This window comes from Neophocaena asiaeorientalis, unplaced genomic scaffold, assembly GCF_003031525.2.
Source record: "Neophocaena asiaeorientalis asiaeorientalis breed wild unplaced genomic scaffold, Neophocaena_asiaeorientalis_V1.1 scaffold129, whole genome shotgun sequence".
Taxonomy (NCBI): domain Eukaryota; kingdom Metazoa; phylum Chordata; class Mammalia; order Artiodactyla; family Phocoenidae; genus Neophocaena; species Neophocaena asiaeorientalis.
Genome location: NW_020172446.1, coordinates 3921652 through 3937228, shown reverse-complemented (window position 1 = coordinate 3937228; position 15577 = coordinate 3921652). Strand labels below are relative to the sequence as shown.

Here is a 15577-nt window from a genome sequence, read left to right as displayed (position 1 = left end):
GGGGTGAGGAACGAGGAAGTGATGGCTACTCTAGAAGTTATCCCCCGACATGAACCCCTAGGTCTGGCCTGGGTCACTGCAGGAGGCTACCACAGCAAGGAAGCTGTGCCCCAGCCCCGACCAGGCCAGAAGAAGTGGAACAAGCTGTGGTTTTGGACCCTCTTCCGGTTTCACTGGATCCCGAGATGGTTTGGGTTTCAAATTGACTGCTTGTCCTTAGCGGCTTCCCTTACCCCGTCCCCAGGGCAGAGAAGCCTGCAGCGGCTTACCTTGAGCAGCGGCCCCGAGAACCCGTATCTCCAGAGACCTAAGACTTCTTCCTGCCCCTGTGCACGCGGCGGGGCTGCTCCTGGTCCCTGGGCCTCGGGCTCGGCTGCTTGCACCCTGTGCATACAGCAGACCAGGAAACAGGGCTGGCCGCTCAGTGGGCAGTGCCAGACACAGGCCCTCTGACTCGGCAGGCCCGACGCTCTTGCGGGGTCCTTGTTCCTTTGCCTCTGCCTGTTTAAAACTTGTCTCTGGTTTGTGGTTCTCTCTATTGTCTCTGCTCGGTTGTCGGCCTGACCGCCCACCCAAACCCAGGCTCTAGACCTGCAGTGTCCGATATGGTAGCCACAAGCCACAGGTGGCCACTTAAATTTAAGTTAATTAAATTAAAATTCAGTTCCTTGGTTACACCAGCCACATTGCAAGTGCTCGGTAACAAATGTCCTGGTAGGTGCTTTGTTACACAGCACAGCTGGGGAGCATTTCTACTCTCCAAGGAAGTTCTCTTGGACAAGACTATTCTAGAAGTCATCCCCCCACGTGAACCCCTAGGTCTGGCCTGGGTCACTGCAAAAGGCTGCTTCTACCCAGCCTACCTGACCCAGGTATCTTCCTCCCAGTGCAAAGTGGTGTTTCTAAAATGCAAATATAACTATTGCTCCTTAGCTTAAATGATTCCCCCATCACTCAGACAGACAGACAGACAGACACACACACACCTCTCCTTGGCCTGATACCTAAGACATACACACACACACACACACACACACACACACACCTCTCCTTGGCCTGATACCTAAGACACTCCATGATCTGCCCTCTGCCCCTCCACCCTGCCTTGTCCCCTCCCAAGGGGTCTGAGAGACACTGTAACCCAGATATACAAAACTACGCCCTGACCTTTGACCATGGGAGGCAAACACCCTAAGGCTTTCCTGAAAACCCGTTTGTGAACGAGGAAATGATGACACCCACTGGCATTTTCCCCATTACGTTTCCTTTGAATCATCTGTTTCTGAACATGTCTGCACTGCAAGTGAACAGCCCCTCTTGCTTTTACTGAGTTTTCTTGAACTTGTTGAGTAATTTTGGCATCAGCAGAAGGGTTTGTGACAAGAATTTCAAGAATTGATTTTTCTCGTTTCTGTATAGAGAGCTGCCGTACGCATCCACGGCATGAATCAGGTCGTGGCCAGGTTCAACATGCTATTTAGTTGATACACAGTTTTTCCAGGAATCACTTACTTTTTAGGCCTTTTCCCTTTCTCTTTTCCAGTTGGTACCATAAGTTGGGCTCTGTTATGAGGCCTTGCCTTCCCCATCCACTCCCACAAGAAGAACGAATTCACTCTGAACCCCTGGGAGTAGAGAACCAGCCTCACTGTTGGACACGAGCAAGGCCCCAACCTTGGCTCAGAGTCTGTCTTCCATTAGCCTCCCACCCGCATTCCCTCTGTGACTGCACTCACTCTGATAACAGGCAAATCGCATAGTACGACCATCATCCCAGGAAAAGGTCCCTCCTCCTAGTCTCACCTCTTTTAAGATAGGAATTTTATCTTCATCTCTGTTTCCCTAGCATGAAAAAATATTTGTTTGCTGAATGAATGGGTGAATCAAAGATGGAAGCTTTTCCATTCACTCCTGCCCACTGACCTCTCATCTGTTCTCTGAAAGCATTTACCTTCTGAACTACTCATTTGGCTACCCTCCTTTCTATGCAAATTGCCTGTCTACCAAACTAGATCCCAAGGCCCTTAAGGGCCTACCTTCCATTTATTTGTAACCTCAGCACCTGGCACCCAGCAGTGGGAGTTGTCAAGTGTCAGAGCAGGCGAAGGCCCAGAGCTGCTGTTGGCGGCATGGAGGGTAGACAGACCCAAGAACTGACTGACCAGCAGTGGTTTGCTTTGCTCTCCAGGGGGCTGTTGCGGTTCTGACTATAAACAGTATGTGTTTGGCGGCTGGGCCTGGGCCTGGTGGTGTATCTCCGACACTCAGAGGTAAGGGCCTGGGGGCCAGCAAACCGGGCATCCTGGTGGGCAAGGGAGAAAAGGGTTTCCATCCTTACCCCCTTCACCCCACAGGTCAGCTAGAGCATCTACCACTTGCCGCCTTCCACTCTGGGGGGCGGGACCTCCTAAGAAGCAGATGAAATGGGTTACACAGGGATGCAGGAGGTCTGTCTGTGGGCACCTCCTCCTTGGTGGGTGTGCTTTTTTCCATTGAGGGCATCACTTCTGTCCCAGAGGATTCAAGCAGAATGCTAATGCCCTGATTCTAGCTCAGAGTTATTCACGGAGCCTTAATTACACACCTGTTTGGAGTGGGTCTAAGAAGGGAAGAAGGGCTGAAGGGACCCCTTACACAAACCCTCACCTGTGCAGGCCCTGGGACAATGCAGGCAGGGCCTAAATGGCAGAGAATGGATGTACAGTCTGAAGGGGCTCTGACAGCAGCGTGTTAAAGATAAGGGGTAGGGATCTAAGGAATTGGCTCTGGGGCCGGGCAATACGGCTCTGGACCTCCTAAATCAGTCTGGAGAGACCTACTCGGGGAAGGGAGGTTTCAGCTCCCCAGAGGGCCCACCGTCAGGCTCTACCTGCTGGCTTTCCCAGAGCCTGCCGCAGGGCTGGACTTGGCCTGGGCCTCTCCTGCCCCCTCACTGCCCGCCCAGGAGGAGATGAGGCCCGGCCACCTCTCCACCAGCACCCCTTCCTGACTATGGGAGATCAGGCGAGGGGCCCAGATTCTTCCAGGCCAGGACCCAGGCAACACAGGCAGCAGAGCCGCGAAAGTGCGGGCATGTTGGCGGCGGTGGGGGTCATCTGAAGGGGAAGCAGCAGAGATTCCAGTGAAATCCCCTTCCTGGATCTCAGCCCCACCAGTCAGCAGAGAGATGACCCATGGCCACACTGAGCTGCTGATGCTTGGGGCTTCAGGGAGTCTGAGGGTGTTGGCTAGTGTCAGGGGCATGGGAAGCATGTCACCGCTTTTCAACTTCACTGATTTCTCACTAACCCCCTCCACTGTTCCATCTCTGCCTGCACTTGGCCCTGCCTGAGTTGAGGGGTCCCGGGGGACTCTTCTGGCCCGAGGCCAAAAGTGTCAGAGAGTAATCAGTCCTGGTCACAGCTTCCTCTCAGGCGATCCTAAGCACTCCTGAGGGGGCCAGTTGGCCTGTCGGAAGCCGTGAGGTGCCCTCCGCAGAGACACTGTCACCCCACCCCACCCGCCGTGGGACGACAGAGTATCTTGTCAAGACACCTCGACATACAGCCATGCCGAGAGTGTTTGCCATTTGCCCAGAGACCTGTCCTGCCCGGGCATCCACTGCTGGGGCAACACCCAGCAGCCCTTTCTCCACATCCGTGGTCCCCCCTCCATCTTCCTGCTCCAGGGAGCAGAGCCCCAAGACAGGAGGGCCAAGCTCCTCTGACAGCAGGCTTGGAAGTGAGGGGTGAGGGCCCTTGTCCTCATCCTAGGAAACTGATCTCCCACATCCAGGCTCAGCATCCTCCCTCTGGTCCCACTTACTGGGTAGTCTGAGCCTGCAGCCGCTCCCCTTCCTGGGCCCTGTTTGGGGCAGCCCCTTCCCCAGCCCCTAGCCTGCTTGGGGGACATCTCCACAAGCTGGGGCCTTTATTTCCCTAGGCTGGCAGGAGCCTCTCAGGTCAGAGTAGAGGTTTCTAGCCCAGCCTCCCTTTTGAGATACTTTCCACAGCCATCCTACATGTCAGCCCCCTTGGTGTCAGCCATTCTTCTCCAGACTCAGGGAAGTTCCTCCTGCTGTACTTTGCTGCCACATCCTGTCCTATCCTGAGGCCCTGATGTGGGCAGCTCTCTCTCCCTTGCCCGAGTGATTCCTCCACCTCTGGCATCTGAGCTGCAGCCTCCCTCCTTCGCTCCCTTACTCCCTCCCTCCTCCCTCTTTCCTGTCTCCCTCTCTCCTCCTTCCCCAAAAGAGAGCTTGGTGGGTTCCTGTCTGAGCTGGGTCTAGAGTCCTCTCAGACCCGAGGGTGCTATTTTTAGGGGCTCGAGTGAAGGCAACCTTTGCACATCTGCATGGCTGGAGCCCCCAGGGCTGGCACTGCGAGATCCAGGGCTGGCACTGGGGGATCCACATTGCCTACTGCTCCCCGTCCCCCCAGTCCACCTGCTTCTGCTCCGTCACCTCAGCCTCCCTCCTCCCTTCCTCTGGTGTAAGGAACCTTCCATGCTGTCCACAGCCTGGCCTCCGCCTGGACCAGCACCCTGCACACAGTCTCACACACGCTGCCCTAGGAAGGCCCAGCTAGGGGGGGCCAGGTAGCTTTGAAGCACTCGGTTTCCTTTGCCATGACTCTGTGCTATGCCCAGCTCTGGAAACTCGAAAGTGAATGACTCCGTTGTCTCCCAGTTGTTCCTGTGAATATCCTGGCAGGGGCGCACTTTCTCCCCCAGCCTTCCTTGACACACCCTTCCCCCCAGATCAGGAAATCCAAAAATCTAGGGAGGGGGCTTTTCTGGCCCTAAATTGCCTTCTTAGTGATATGAAGCACAAGCCTTGAGGGTTTGTGCCCCGAGCAGGATTCAGGATTTTCTGTGGCTCATTAATCCCCAGAGTGGCCTCCCCTGCCAATTCTGGAAACACAGGTTAGCCTGTGTCCGGAGGGTGGAGCTGAGGCCATCTCCCAGATTGTGCCAGGAATCTCCTGGGAAAGTGAGGTGGTGGGTAACCCAGGTGCCCTATGCACAGGCCTCCCAACCTCAGATCACGGGCTCAGGGCATTGGCAGACTTTTCCTCCAGCCCAGCAGCTCCTCACTGGAAGGGTATGGGGGCTAGAGAAGAGACCCAGAGGCCTCAGGCCAGCAAGGGGGTGTCTCTGTCCCCCTACGGCCCTAGGCTGAGCTGGCAGCGGGGGGGCGGGGGAGCTGAGGTGCTAAGAGCAACCCCGCCCCACCCCCCAGGCGTCAGGCTTTGAGTGCTTGTCTGGTAACCACTGTGTGTGTTTGCTGTGTCCCCTCCTACCCCTTCCTGTCCCTACCTCTCCCCACCCCCTGGCTGCTCCTCAGACTGTCTCTGGAGGTTATGACCATCCTGTGTCGCTGTGAGAATATTGAGACGTCGGAGGGGGTCCCGCTATTCGTAACAGGGGTTGCACAGGTAATAACCCACCTGCTTCCCTCCTCTGTGTCTAACCTTCTCTCTTCCCGCCCTGCGGGGCCTGGCAGGCAGGCGCTGGATGGACTCCACTTCTGAGAGTGTGCCTCTCTCCCCTCTGCTCCCACCTCTGCTGCTCTGGGTGGCAGGATGGATCCCTATAGATCCCCAACTCCCTTGCCCTTGCTCACTGGGGCTGCTAGCGGGGAAAGGGCGAGGGCTTCTGGAAGCTCTGCCCAAGTCTGCCAGTGGGGGTCCTTGGATGACAAGCCTAAATTGGGAGTAAGTTGAGGCAGGAGACACAGGCCCTTTAGTGACAGAGCTGGGCTGTCTGGGCAGAGGGTTCCGGCCTAACGACTCCTACAGAAGTCCTAGTCCTCCAGGCACCACGGAGCCCCTTGCCAGCCCCTGCTCCAGGCTGACACCTCAGTGTCAAGCCCTAGTCCTCCCTGCAGGGCCAGGAGATGCGTCCCATGGGGAGTTCTGTTCACCCCGCCACTTGACGCCCCCCAATTTCCTGCCCCTGATTTGTGTCGAGGGACCTTTGAGCAGATCTCTTGTCACCGGACTTCAGCTTCCGCATCCGTGAAATGGGGAGAATTACGCCCTCCCTGTGCCTTGTAGGAATATTGGAAAGGCGAGTAGAACAATATGAGGGCGCTTTGGGATTTTCAGGGAAGAAGTGCTAGAGGAACCCCATCTGTACCATGAACACGATCTCATGATCTCACTTGGAAAAGCAAGTGACCTGCTGTCTCACTCCTCACTGCCAGGCAGCCGTAGCTAGGAAACCCTTTCTTGAGCAAGGGCGTTCAGCAACTCCAAGTGCTTTCTTCATGACATGCAAGTTCCCATCTTCATTGCTTCATTCACCAGCTCCCTGTTGAGCACCTTGTCAGCTCCAGGCACTGAGGAGGCAGCGATGAACATCAGAAAACCCCTGGCTTCTCAGAGCCTGCATGCTGGCAGGTCCCCAGGCTGGAAGAGACCTACATGTCACCTTACCCATCCCCTTCCCTCTCATGAAATTGTCTTCCGGCTTCTCAGGCAAAACCCTTGCACCACCACACCCTTCCTCACCCATCGTGTTATCCCTAATGGGGAAGGGGACTGTCCCCATCGCACCCACCCCTTGTAGCCACAGGAGGGAAGGCTTCAGGGCAGAGGCCTGAGAAGAAGCTCAGAGCACCTTGTGTGGAATGAGTAGGGTCCAGGCCTCTCTCGACCCGCTTCTAGAGCAGCCTCATCTCCCTCCAAACCCATGTTCTACTTGAAGCGGCTGCAAATGCCCAGGTCCCTTTTCAGCTGGGTGCTTTGGACCCTTGAGGACTCAGGTTGTCTGGGCAGAACAGCTCTTTGTGGGATTAGTGCTCCTTGGCCAGGAAGCTCTAGTGTGACCCCAGCCCTTTCCCCCACTGGCCCACCTGGCCCCAACCCCAGAGGGTGGGGCTTCAAGTCCTGGCCTGTTGCCAGGTAGAGGGACCAGGCCAGGATTCCCTCGCAGGGCGCAGACTCCCAGCTTGCCAGGCTACAAGGCAGAGCTTTCTCAGCAGCCTCCAGGGGCATCCCAGGGTGTGAGCAGACCCAGGGAACAGGTGAGGGCCATGTTCAGATGGCATCCCTGGACGGCCCGCACAGCACGGCCTAGAGGACGAGCATTTACGTGCTGTCCCAGGACACACACACGACTACATCTGTAGACTCTGCCCACCCCCACTCCTCCAGGCCAGACCACCCACAGCCAGTTCTCCTCTGCTTCCCTTTCCCACTCTTCCAGCCAGGCTGACCTGAGCAGAGGACGCGTGTGCATGTGGGTAGCACACTCCACTCCTTCCTGTGAGCCATCTGCACCCCACCCCCCCGCCTGCCTTCCCACCCATCTCCTCCTCACATGCTCCCAGCTCTGACCCCTTAGAGGGTCCTCCCCCGCAGCAGGACCCCTGGCCCATCCCAGCCGGAGCAGTGAGGTGTCGCACTCTTTCCCCGCACCCCAGGCCCTGGGCCCCCAGACCCATGTCCCTGTTTTGCGTTTCTTGGCAGGATTTCCCTAGAGATTATGACGTTGCAGCCCCGCTGCGAGGACGTAGAGACGGCCGAGGGGGTAGCTTTAACTGTGACGGGTGTCGCCCAGGTATAGTAACTCAGCAGCCCCGCGCATGTCCGTTGAGCTGCCTCGTCCCCATGCTGGGGTTTGGGGGGGAGGAGGAGAGGACGGCAGCCAGGGGCAGTCTCCCTCCAGCACCCCTGCCCCCACCCCCCCTGCCAAGAGTGTCATCGCCACTGGAACACGCTCGGCCTCTTGGCCGCCCAGCAGGACTAACAGACACCCCTTCTCTCCCCAGCGGGCCTGCGGAGGACAGAACCAGTGCTGAGAACTCCTGTCTCACTAATCCCACCCCGTTCTTTGCAGGTGTCAGAAATGCCAAGCCCCAGAATCCAAGCCATCCCTGTTCCCTTGGTAGGGGGCTGCAGGGTGGGGACCAGAGGGCGAGGCCACGTGAGGCAGGGGAGCTCTGGAGTCGGAGGCTGCGTTATCTTCCCAGCTCAGTGCCTGGCCAAGGGGCTTCCTGCTCTCCAGAAGTCCACACAGGGCAGGTTCAACCATGTTCTAGGCCTCTGGCGAGGGGGTTGTCAGCTTAGTGCCTTGGGGAAGAAAGGCAGGAGGATGCCCACCCTCGGCGGCGGACCCCGGACCTGTCTGCTGCCCGGTCCCGGCTCTCTTTCCTGGTCTGTCTGTCTGTCTGTGCCCCTATTGCTCATTCTCCTTTTTGCAGAGACCTGCAGGCTGAGGGGAGGGGTAGTGGGGAGCCCCAAATGCCCAGGAGGGAGGCCATGGCAGGGCCTGGGGCTGCCAGTAAAGATGAAGTTTCTCAGTATGAGTTCCTCCTGTCTTCTCCACACTGGAGGCCTCAGACAGACTCCACCCCCTCCCAGCCCCTAGGCCTCCAGGTCCTGAAAAGGAGGGGAGGGGTACCATCACCATCCTCCTGGGTCTGGGGCCTCCGTCTGCCTCCCTCCAGCCTGGCTCAGGCGCCTCTGTGACCACCGGCAGGTGAAGATCATGACCGAGAAGGAGCTCCTGGCCGTGGCCTGCGAGCAGTTCCTGGGCAAGAGTGTGCAGGACATCAAGAATGTCGTCCTGCAGACCCTGGAGGGGCATCTGCGCTCCATCCTCGGTGAGGCCCTGCCCAGCCCAGGGACCCCTCTGCTGCCTTCAAGGAGCCTCGCAGTGTCCCCAGGCCATGGCCAGGGAGGGGACAGGGCGAGCAGGGGGTTCTCTCTGTCGGTCCCACTGAGAGGCTTCTAGCTGAAAAGCTGACACGTTTTCCGTCAAGTATTTCCTTTCAAAACATGAGGTGACTTGAGTGAAGAGGAGGGCATTGAAGTAGGGGGTGAGCGGCTGCCAGTCTGGTCAGGCACCTGGTGCTGCTTGGGACACTTTTCCTCATCCTGCCTGGACCCTGCAGGAGGAGGCTCAGTGTTAGACACTGTTAAGAAGAAACTGAGGAAGACCCAGCTCTGACCGCGTGACCCCTGCGTACACTCAGACCTCCACCTGCATGCCTCCTCCCTTTCCCAGCTGGCTGGGCCCCTGGGGAGCCAGCCCATGATCCTTCTGCCCTCAGGGACCCTGACAGTGGAGCAGATTTATCAGGACCGGGACCAGTTTGCCAAGCTGGTGCGGGAGGTGGCAGCCCCCGACGTCGGCCGCATGGGCATCGAGATCCTCAGCTTCACCATCAAGGTGCAGTGTGATGGGAAGCCTGTGGCCTCTGCGTCCATCCGGGAGTGGGGAGCTTGGCCAGAGGAGAACCTTTATGCCTCTGACTGTTCCCAGGGATGACTCCCCCTTCCCTCCCCAGGACGTGTATGACAAAGTGGACTATCTGAGCTCCCTGGGCAAGACGCAGACTGCTGTGGTACAGAGAGATGCCGACATCGGAGTGGCCGAGGCTGAGAGGGATGCAGGCATCCGGGTATGTGGGCTTTCCTTCCCAGCCCCAGGGACAGGGAGCTCACGGTTGCTCAGGGGACCCTAAGCACCTGTCCCTCCTGCTCCCAGGAAGCCGAGTGCAAGAAGGAGATGCTGGACGTGAAGTTCATGGCAGACACCAAGATCGCCGACTCCAAGCGAGCCTTCGAGCTGCAAAAGTCAGCCTTCAGTGAGGAGGTCAACATCAAGGTGAGAAGCCGTGGGGCATCCCGGGTTGGGGCTCAGGGCCCAGGACTTGGCAGCCAGCCTCTGACATGCTGACCACACTCCCGCCACAGACGGCTGAGGCCCAGCTAGCTTACGAGCTACAAGGGGCCCGTGAGCAGCAGAAGATCCGGCAGGAAGAGATTGAGATTGAGGTCGTGCAGCGCAAGAAGCAGATCGCAGTGGAGGCGCAGGAGATCCTGCGCACAGACAAGGAGCTCATAGCCACAGTGCGGTGCCCCGCCGAGGCCGAGGCCCACCGCATACAGCAGATCGCCGAGGGCGAGAAGTAGGTGCCACTGGTGCCCGGGCTGGGGGATTAGTCCAGCTCCTCTGCCACCCATGCACTCCCTCCACTCCTGACCGAGCTTGGGGGCCCCTTCTCCCCCACTGTGAAGTAGGAGTGACCCTCCTCCCCCGTGGGATTGTTGTTAGGAAGACTGAATTAGGTGTAGGAGGTTTAAGGGCCTGGTATGGTGCCTGGCACAGAGGGCACCTCTGCTTGGTCCCCTCTCTCATTTGCATCTGGGAGCCAGTGCCCTCTCCTTGGCCAGATCCAGAAGGCCAGGGCACCCCCCTCTCGTGGGTCCCCCACCCCTGACACCTGCCAAAGCAGAGGCTCGGGGTTTGTCGGCCCCAGGCAAGGCTGGAGGGGCCCCTGGCACTTCCCACTGATCCTGCCCACCCGGGCTCCCTCAGGGTGAAGCAGGTCCTCTTGGCACAGGCAGAGGCTGAGAAGATCCGCAGAATCGGGGAGGCGGAGGCAGCAGTCATCGAGGCGATGGGCAAGGCAGAGGCTGAGCGGATGAAACTCAAGGCTGAGGCCTACCAGAAATATGGGGACGCAGCCAAGATGGCCTTGGTGCTGGAGGCCCTGCCCCGGGTGAGGCTCCCACCCCAGCCTGGGACTGGCTGGGCAAGTGCTGGACTTCTCTGGACTTTGTCCGTAACACAGCGACAGGCTGGCTGGGAGGGTTAAATTGGGGAGTACTCAGCAGTGGGGAGAGAACCCCACAACAGGCATAGGCTCATCCCTAACCCACTGGGCCATCTGACCATGAAGTGCAAATGAAGGCCACCCAGGCTACACTGGGATTGGGTGAGGTAGAGACGGGAGGGAGAGATGCTGGACAGGGCAGGTGGATGGAGTCTGAGTACCAACCAGCTCCCCCACCCCCTGCCTCCTAGATTGCTGCCAAAATCTCCGCCCCCCTGACCAAAGTCGATGAGATTGTGGTCCTCAGTGGGGACAACAGCAAGGTGACCTCAGAGGTGAACCGACTGCTGGCCGAGCTGCCTGCCTCTGTGCACGCCCTCACGGGCGTGGACCTGTCTAAGGTGGGTGTCTAGCCATCTGCGGTGGGTTGCCCAGGACTGGCCCAGGCGGAGCGGTCGGTTGGGGGCCCCGGAACCAAGGCCTCATGGCATCTCCCATCCTTGCAGATACCACTGATCAAGAAGGCCACCGGTGCACAGGTGTGAGGTCCCGAAGGCTCACACTGTTCAGCCACCGCCCCCTCTTCAGCACCGTTTTAGCACCGCAGGGACAACGGGAACGTTACTGACTCCGGTGCCTTATTTTGTAGGGACCAGGAGTGCTGCGTGTTCAGGCCTCTGGCTGTCTTCCCTTCTCCCCTGTCTCTGTCTGTCTCCGTCCTCTTCTCCTCTACCCCACACCCTCATTTTCACTGCCACATTTGTCTGGTTTGTCTCTTCCGCCCTTATCTCCCTGTACGTTTCTTCCTTTGTCTGTTTGTCTTTTTGTCTCCCCTCTCCTCCCATCCTCTACACACATCATGTAGTTTAGGCTGAAGATGTTGAGTCTAATCATTGTCTGTCTGTTGGGGGGTGGCCCTGCTGCTCCTCAGAATCCTGGTGCCTTGAAGTTTTCTGTGCATCTGTCCATCCCCCCTGTGGCCCCAGCCAGAGCTTCAGCATGGGTGCAGGGATTCTGGGTAGGACGGCCACCCTGCCCTCTCCTGGCCTGGTCCCTGCCCCCAGGAAGCCCCCAGCCTCGCACACTCTGGCCCTTCTCGGCCCGGGTTATCTGTGGCTGCAGGCCCAGGGCCAGCACCATTCACTAACCCCGTGCCCAGCCCCAGGCCTGCTCTCATACCTTACCTCTTTCTCCCCCGCCCAGGGGCACGGAGGAAAGGCCTCCTGTGTAGAGCAGCTCCCTCAGTTTACTACTGCCTTAGGAGGCCCCTGCTTGTGCTCAGGGAAGTCCCCTTCATGGACATGTCCCTACTAGGTGGAGTGGGGCTTGGTCCCAACTCTGCTAAGCCCTTCTGGGATCAGGATCTAGCCCTTCTGGAGACTAGAAAGTGTAGAGACCCTCTTCCTACTAGGGCTGTACTGTCCTGGGTGTCGGGCTGGGCCCTTCCAGTGGGCAAAGCTATGGCACCCTATACAGAATCCAGTGCTGTAGGCTGGCCAGACTCCACATCCCTTGTGCCAGCTTTCTTCCTGGCCAGAGTGATTAGGTTCCAGCCATGGGGAAGCAGCCCAGTCCTCTGTGTCCTTGCTCCAGTGGAGGCAGAAGAGCCCAGGACCCAAGCATCCTGTGGTCCCAGTCCCCCACCGCTTGCCCTGCCCCAGCCTGTGTAGCCGTTCCTGCATGTGGATGCTGCATGTGTGGTCTGGGGCTTGGATGCTGCACTGCCCCGCTGCCCGTCCCTTCTGGTAAAATAAAGATCTGGTTATGCCCACACCCTGTATTGTGTCTTTTGTGAGGGGAGAGACTGGGAAGCAAGAACCAACCAGGTCCCCCACCCCTACACCCCTTCAGCCTGAAAACTGCACTTTGCCTGTTCTTCCCCACCCTAGCCACTGGGGGGCACCAGCACCCAGGCCATGACCCCTTAGCATCCTAGAGCAGGGCCGCCATCGCCCAGGTGCTGAAGCCAGACCTGAGGCCAGGGAGACCTGGCTCCACTGCAGACAGAAGACGGAAGGGGCTGCCAGGTTCACTGCACCCCTGCCCATCCTGAGCCCCACTCGGTAATGGAGACTCATTTCTCAAGAGCGTGAGCGCTGGAGTCAGACTGCTTGGGTTTAAATTTTAGTTCGGTTGTTCATCACCTGTGTAATCTTGGGCAGGTAGCTTCATCTTTCTGGGCTTCAGTATTTGTATTCATTTTACAAATTTAATGCTTCCTATGTGCCAGGAATTGTCCTAGATGCAGGGGAGACTGCAGTGAATAAAATCAATCCCTAGCTTTTAGAGCTTACATTCAGGTGGGGGGAAAAAAATAAGAGAAACTAAATATACAGTATGTTAGATAATGGTATGTGCTAAGGAGGAAAATAAACAGGGAAAGGAATAGGAAGTTCGGGAGGGTGTTGAAACTTTAGTGTGAGGAAGGCCTCATTGAGAAGGTAGCACTGAGGAAAGCAAAGGAATGAGTCATGCAGATATCAGAGAAGAGCTCTCTGTCCAGAGCCTCTGACACAGAAGTGTGTCTGGCATGACTGAAAAACCAGCAAGGAGGTCAGTGTGTTTGGAAGTGAGTGAATGAATGAGCAGTGGGGTGAGTGGTGGGAGATGAGGTCAGGATGGAAACCTGTTTCTGGTTCATGTAGACTCTTAATGGGGCCTATTTTTGCCTTTGCTCTGAGATGGGAAACCACTGAAGGGCTTCGAAAGAGAAGTGATGTGATCTGACACATGTATAAAGATCATTCTGGGCACTGAGACAATCCAAGGGAGACATGAAAATCTTTTCCAGAAATGGTGGAACAACTGAGTCTAAATGAGAAAAAACTTGGGACTTCCCTGGTGGTCCAGTGATTAAGACTCCGAGCTTCCAACGCAGGGGGCGAGGATTCGATCCCTGGTTGGGGAACTAAGATCCCACATGCTGCGCAGCAAAAATACATAAATAAATGAGAAAAAAATTGAGTCACAAGCCCTACCTCATTCCATATATTGATACAAAAACTAGTTTGAGATGGATCATAGATCTAATGTAAAAAATCAAACCATAATGCTTATAAGACGAGGGAAATGTTTCTGTGACCTTCGCACAGGCAAGATTTCTTAGGACAAAAACAACAAAAATAAAGCACTAACCATAAAGAAATTAGACCATCAAAATAAGTCTCTGTTCATCAAAAGAAACTTAAAATGAGAAGGCAAGCATAGTCAGAAAAAACATTTACAGTATGCGTTTCTAACAAAGGGCTTGCATCTCATTTAAAAAGAGCTCCCAGGGACTTCCCTGGCAGTCCAGTGGTTAGGACTCTGCAATTCCAGTGTTGTGGGCCCTGGTTCAGTCCCTAGTCAGGGAACTAAGATCCCACAAGCGGCTGGTGTGGCAATAAATAACTAAATAAACAAATAAAGAGAGCTCCCACAAATCAATAATAGAAAGACAACACAATACAAACGTCACTCTGAATGCTCTGCTGAAAATAGAATGGAGAGGCTACAGCTGCTTCTTACCTGTATTGCAATAATACAGGTGAAATATGATGGTGACTTGGACCAATGGGGGCTGGTGAGAAGCACTCAGATTCTGGATCCATTTTAAACTAACCAGAGTTGCTGACATTGGGTATAAGAGAAAAAGAGGGGAAAGAAAATGCCCTCAGTGTGCCACGTTCATGAATGTAAAGGCAGTATTACAGGGACTTCCCTGGTGGTCCAGCACTTCCACTGCAGGGGGCACGGGTTTGATCTCTGGTCGGGGAACTAAGATCCTGCATGCCGCACAGTGCGGCCAAAAAAAAGAAACAGATTCAGTATTGCAAAGATATAATTTCTCCCAAATTGGTCTATAGGTTCAATATAATACCAATCAAAATCCCAAGAGATTTTTAATTGACAGACTAATTCTGAAGTTATGAGGAAATGCCAAAGACCAAGAATAAGCAAGACAAGCTTGAAAAAGAGTAAAGTTGGAAGATTCGAACTATCAGATGTCAAGACTTGTAAAGTTTTAGTAATCAAGACAGTGTGATACTGGCACTTGGTAGACCAATGGAATAGAACAGAAAGTCCAGAAAAAGACCCACACTTGTTTTATGACAAAAGTGGCAATGCAGAACTGTGGGGAAAAGACAGTCTTTTCAATAAACTATACTGGATATCTGGCGGCGGGGGCGGGGGGGAATGGTTCTTGACCTTGAACCTCACACTGTACATGAAATCAGTTCCAGATGAGTTGTGGATCTAATTGTTAAAAGTAAAACTGTAAAACATATAGAAAGTAACAGAATATCTTCATGACCTTAGGATAATCAAAAAAGTTTTTTAAACAAGTCAAAACTCAATAACTATAAGAGAGGAAATTCCCTGGCAGTCCAGTGGTTAGGACTTGGCACTTTCACTGCAGTGGCCTGGGTTCAATCCCTGGTCAGGGAACTAAGATCCCGCAAGTCTCGAGGTGTGGCCAAAAATAATAAAAATAATCAAGAATATCTGTTTATCAAAAGACATACTAATCTCCAGGGAATTATACTGAGCAAAAAAGATCAGTACCAAAATGTTACATACTACATATATGATTCCAATTATATAACTTTTATTTTTAATTGTGGTAAAGTACACATAACATAAAATTTACCATCTTAACCAATCTGAAGCCTACATTTCAGTGGTAGTAAGTACATTTATATTTTTATGTAACCATCACCACCATCCATCTCCCAGAATTCTTTGTATTTTGTAAAACTGAAACTCTACCCATTCAACAATAACTCCCCATTTTTCCTTGTCCCTGGTCCCTGGCAACCAACGACCTAATTTCTGTTTCTATGAATTTCACTACTATACATACCTCACATAAGTGAAATCATAAAATATTTGCCTTTTTGTGACTGGCTCCTTTCACTTAGTATAACATCCTCAACGCTGAATAACATCCCATTGTATATATTCACCACATTTTGCTTATCCATTCATTTGTTAATGGACACTTGGATTGCTTCCATGTTTTAGCTATTGTTTTTTTTTTTTTTTTTTTTT

At 54.8% G+C, this 15577-nt stretch overlaps 2 protein-coding genes across 4 annotated transcripts in view; both read left to right on the top strand.

Moving 5' to 3' along the window:
* The window catches only part of DHRS13 (dehydrogenase/reductase 13), a 10107-nt gene extending 7845 nt beyond the window's left edge, over positions 1 to 2262 (top strand). Inside the window, exon 6 of the mRNA XM_024735731.1 lies at positions 2189 to 2262. The gene's annotated coding sequence lies outside the window, so the exon portion shown is untranslated. The remainder of the gene's footprint in view (positions 1 to 2188) is intronic.
* FLOT2 (flotillin 2) overlaps positions 1 to 12317 on the top strand; it is a 15185-nt gene extending 2868 nt beyond the window's left edge. Inside the window, exons 1-11 of one of the 3 annotated variants that reach the window (XM_024735721.1) lie at positions 2205 to 2270; positions 5324 to 5414; positions 7452 to 7542; positions 8464 to 8587; positions 9038 to 9156; positions 9275 to 9388; positions 9475 to 9594; positions 9684 to 9898; positions 10309 to 10492; positions 10798 to 10947; positions 11053 to 12317. In XM_024735721.1, coding sequence (XP_024591489.1) covers positions 7468 to 7542; positions 8464 to 8587; positions 9038 to 9156; positions 9275 to 9388; positions 9475 to 9594; positions 9684 to 9898; positions 10309 to 10492; positions 10798 to 10947; positions 11053 to 11091 — 1140 coding nt within the window. In that variant the 5' untranslated portion in view covers positions 2205 to 2270; positions 5324 to 5414; positions 7452 to 7467 and the 3' untranslated portion in view covers positions 11092 to 12317. Of the gene's footprint in view, positions 1 to 2188; positions 2271 to 5323; positions 5415 to 7451; positions 7543 to 8463; positions 8588 to 9037; positions 9157 to 9274; positions 9389 to 9474; positions 9595 to 9683; positions 9899 to 10308; positions 10493 to 10797; positions 10948 to 11052 lie in introns of those variants that run through there. The other 2 variants (XM_024735710.1, XM_024735715.1) reach the window with 2 other exon arrangements.
* The last annotated feature ends 3260 nt before the right edge of the window (positions 12318 to 15577 follow it).